At 32.8% G+C, this 5,000-nt stretch overlaps 1 protein-coding gene across 3 annotated transcripts in view; it reads left to right on the top strand.

Annotated features, from left to right (window-relative positions):
* LOC125028807 (glycerol kinase-like) overlaps window positions 1-4,957 on the top strand; it is a 35,515-nt gene extending 30,558 nt beyond the window's left edge. For all 3 annotated transcript variants that reach the window (XM_047618318.1, XM_047618319.1, XM_047618317.1), the window contains exon 14: window positions 3,958-4,957. In XM_047618318.1, coding sequence (XP_047474274.1) covers window positions 3,958-4,058 — 101 coding nt within the window. In that variant the 3' untranslated portion in view covers window positions 4,059-4,957. The remainder of the gene's footprint in view (window positions 1-3,957) is intronic.
* The last annotated feature ends 43 nt before the right edge of the window (window positions 4,958-5,000 follow it).

Genomic DNA, 5,000 nt, shown 5'->3' with positions numbered 1-5,000 from the left:
ACAGTACATAATAACGTTTTCAGGCATTTGACCTCCCATATTACTTGCAGTGAATGTAGTGTCATCAGTTGAAAATTAAGTAAGGTCCTTGACTTCACCTATAATATTATACATATAATGCTTTTAACATTCTCTCTAAATTATTAATTCATTTAAATATTGATATTCCTACACTTTATCATTATAATACTGGAAAACAAATTGAACCCATTGCTGCTTGGTACCTTCTGTATTAGTCTTTTTTCTTACATAGATGGCTTCACACAATTGCCCAGCCACCAAGGAACCTACATGACCTTACCTCATTTCCCCTTTCCTTGAGTTTGGGGGGAAAATGATCTTTTTCAAAGGCTATCAATATTGATACTGTTATTATTTTTATTGAGACTATGATTGATATGATATTTATTGTTTACAATACTAATAGCCATAAAAAATAAGAATAATCAGAAAATCAAGTGCAAGGGTAAATAGGTGAGATAGTTAGGCCTAGTAATTGCTTTCTTTGTGACTAAGGTCTTGTGGAACCATTTATATAGAAACTCATTGAACTCAATAATTGCACATGGCATGAAATGTATGCCATAACCACTGTAATTTTAATTTATTAACCCAATTGGCATGGATGACAATCGGCACAAATGGCAAATACATGCCAAGTTCATTGTATATGTATTTACACAGATGTCTGTACAAGGGTTTAGTCACCAAGGAGTCAGTTATTAGTCCTACATATCTCATTAGTTTACCCTTTCCCATGATATTTTGAAAGGGTCTTTTGTATTATTTCTTTATCTTCAATGTTACCAAGATTTTAATTAAAAAAAAAAAAAAAAAATGTAATATCAATAATATTGATAATAGTATCAATATCAATAATATTAGAAAAAAACATATTTTCCCACAATTTCAAGGAATCGGGAAATCAGGAGTGGTCACTAGGGCCTACTGATAAACTCCTTGGTGGCTGAGCAAATCCATGGTGATTGGATTAATTTGTTTTTGAATAGATGGCTGCACTGGTACTTTGTCACCAATGAATTACTTATTAATCCTAGCTGTCTCACCTGCTTACCCTTTGCTTGATTTTTAGAAAGATTCTTGTTTAATTTTTGTAGTTATTAGTATTTAAATATTATGATGATCATAAACTCAAAAGGGTAAATCAGGTGAGATCACTGATGGAGCCATCTGTGAAGCCATGAATAATGGATTAGTAAACTAAAATCATGAGGATGTGGCATATTTTTTTATCATCCAGGCATCAAGTTGTTTATGAAGAATAAGAGGCTGGCTGTTTTTTGACAATCCACTTTGACAATACACATGTGGGAGTCTTTTGCTTGAAAATATGGATATATATGTCACATAAAACTGATGTTCCAGAATTAGATAATGATGATGGTAGTGACAACTTGTATATGATAATTCTGTCAAATATTACTTGATGATTGTATCAAATTAGAGCAATTTTAAAATAAAAAAAATTATTTAAAAAAAAGTAAAAGATGCAAGTAAAAGCAACTTTCCAAGCAAGATAATTGAGCAAGAAAATATAAGATGCTTCTCCATTTTATATATTTTCTCTTTAGTTGTATTTTGCTATCAAGACTGTGAAGACATTGTTTGAGAATGTTTTGATAGATTAATGAAATGAAAAGTGTTCAGTCGTGAACTTTTTCATGAATCTGAAATGTTTTGCTGACTATGGAGAGAAATACAGGTTGATTTATAAAATAAGCTCCATACCCCAAATAAAAGTGTATATGTAGTATTGTAGAGCTCTTCCTATAATGCTTTAATTGAATATACTGTTATTTGTTAATTGTTGATTGTCAGAGTGATTTAATTGTACTGAAGAATTTGAAAGATTTAAATTTTTAATCAGTGATTTAAGTATGTAACACTGATTTAAACAGCAGTTATAAATGACTGTTTTTTTTAAGTTGATATTTACCCAATGCCGCCGGGGAAAATGAACAAAAAATGGGGAAAATGCTGTGCCTATTTTCTATATTTTTTGTGAAATGTCTGCCCATAGATGGCTCTGCTAGGGCTTAGCCACAAAGGAGTCAATTAGCAGACTTTCGACCTTACATGATTTGAATTGGCTGGAAAAACATATTTTTTACTAGTGCTATGAATATCGATGGTGGTATTTTTATTATAAACATTATAATGATTATAATGTTTTTTAACATTAGTAACAGCAAAATAAGATAATGTAAAATATTTCGTAAATCAAAGAAAAGGGTGAACGGGCAAGAAGGGCAGTACTCCTAACTGGCTCATTGGTGACTTAGTACATGTGTAGCCATCTATGTGTAAAAACAATCAAACAAGTACTCACAGTGGGCATAGCACGTGCCTACACATCATACCCGTCGGCAAGGGGTTAATTGCTTTTCATATACTAAAAATCTAGCCCTAGCTTGTTTTCATTGTTCTGTTAACAATTCTTCATTAATGTTTCATAACTGCCAAAAAGCCAGACCTCTCTCTTCAATAGCTGAGAACTACTGGTTGATGTATGGGGTACTGTCTGTACATTAATTTCTGGTATGGTCACAATGTATGGTCAAACCCATTGATTATCATGCTGGGAATAGGAAATATATAAAGGTAAATGATTTTAAAATATTAGCACTTCACAGAGAAGAAAATAATTTATAACGAATTGCTTTCCAGTTAAAATTGAGGATAAGATGTTATTTGAATGCAATCTTTATGAGTTCTCTGTTTTTGTAGGATGCATAAACTAAACATACAAATGAGACTAAATGTAGAGTAAGATAGTTGGTAATCTGCAGTTTGCATGAGCTGTATGTATCAAATATTATTATGCAAGTGATAAAATGCTGTAAATGGTTAGTATGCAGCTAAAAGTTAAAATTACAAGTGATGAACAGCCACATTGCAGGTGTAATTATCAATCTTAGTATGTTATCAGCCAACAGTTGTTGTCACTTAAATCACTTACAAGATCATGTATTGCTTACAGATATTGAATATTATTATCCTTGTTCACAATAATTTCTTTAGTTTTTTTTTTTTTTTTTTTTTATATGTCTTACAAAACACTGACATAATGAATAGGCTGGATTGAAACATTATATTAACTTGCTGAAATACGAACCTTGTTTAACATTATTAACATCCTCCCTAAAGTGCAAATGCTTTAAATTTAGTCAACTTTATATATTCCCATTTTTTAAACATAAAGCCTGAATGTGTGAAGTTTGAACATACATATAGCCAAAAGGGGTTAGTTACAGGCTTTTTTTTTATTGTACCTGCTTGCACCATTCCTTGAATTTTGGAGGAAGAAATGCTTCTAGTATTGAAATTTTAGATGGGTAGTCAGGTGAGTTTTGGTAGGCAGAGTAGTTGACACTTTGGGGACCAAGCATCTGTGGATCATTTGTGTACAAACAAAATTAATGAAACAAAACCAAAACACAGTGGACTATATACTTCTTTCCCTTCCAATATCAACAAATTAGCTAGTTAGCTTTGTAGTTTTGGAAGGGGGCATGGTCTCTATGCATAGGCTATGTGAGATATGGTGAAATGATATTAGAAACAATAAAAAATGTATGATAAAATCACTGTAAACAAGTGTAATAATGAAGATATAATTATCAGTATGTGAAAGTCAGTTAATACAAGTTTCAATAAAAATTATATTCCTATTATTCTGATCAATGTAGTTGCCAGTTTTCTTGTTAAGGGAGAGGATGCCGAATACCAAAAGTTATAATCACATAATCATTAAAATCACTAGTTTTCTTTATCCTCTTTTATTTTTTGATACTGACTTTCTCACATTAATTACTCTATAAATGATTTAATTGAATTATTCCTATTATGTGTATTATAATCATAAACCACTCTCTCCCACACAGAAACTCCCAATGTATTTTTTAAGCATTCAAGACTTTTTCTTGTGTTTTCCAGACCAAGAGTACCGTCTGTTATCCTCTGTTCCGCCTGGGCTCTTCATCTTGTCCTCGTTCTTCGTGCTCATGATAGCCAACCACCTACACGTCCCATCATGACACCAGCGCGTAAAGGAACACCTCGTCCGCCACCCTGGTCCTCGTCGTTCTTGTTCTGCCTCAGTCCTTTTCCATGTTTTTCTTTTAAATTCTTTCTCTTCTCCTTTTTTAGCCCCAGTCTTCTTTGTCTTTTTTATTACTCTCCTTCCCTCAGCCCATCTCCCTTCTCCCCAAGAGGGTGGAACTTCATTAGAATTCCTTTCATTTCACAAATCTCTTTACTTGAACTCTTCCTCCTTGCCTCACTTCCCCACCCTCCACCCAGTATCTCCAAGGCCATGGGATTCCATCCGGCTTCCCATCAATCTGCCTTGTAACTGTAGCATTTCTAGTCTGGCCTCCCCCGCGTGCAGCCTGCAGCGCCTCCCTGTTGGTGAACGTTAATGGCCGATTCTCATAATGGTGCTTGTGGTTGGTCACAGTAGGGATTAATGGGTTAGTAGGTTGGTTTGCCATTTAGGTCAGGTAATCATTTGTCATTTGATTTTGCTATTATTGATAGTGTGCTGCTGTATTTATGTTAATCATTATTATTGTTATTGTTATTTTCACATTTTCATTTTTTTTAATGATTTTTAAGGACTACTATTATTATCAATCATATGATTATTGTTATGATTTTTCTTCAGCATTTTTATTGTCATTTGTTATCAGCATTACTATTTTTAAACACTCAGTTTGATTGAATCTAATGACTGACCATTAGTTAGTACGTTAACAGTGATCTCATATCAATAAAAGAAAGTATGATGATAAAAGATAACTGCTTATATGAGAAAAGAAGCCCCCTCTCAAAAAAAATCATATATGATATAGCCATTAATTTCTGTATGCTTGAGAGAGTGAAACAATGAGTTGTAATAGGAGATTAGGTATGAATTAAATATGTTGATTTTTTATACCCATTGTTCCTTCCTTCCTTCCTTTTTGTATCTGTTGTAT

This window comes from Penaeus chinensis, chromosome 9, assembly GCF_019202785.1.
Source record: "Penaeus chinensis breed Huanghai No. 1 chromosome 9, ASM1920278v2, whole genome shotgun sequence".
Lineage (NCBI taxonomy): Eukaryota > Metazoa > Arthropoda > Malacostraca > Decapoda > Penaeidae > Penaeus > Penaeus chinensis.
The sequence above is the reverse complement of the archived record's forward strand: the minus strand, read 5'-3'. Positions and strand labels throughout refer to the sequence as shown.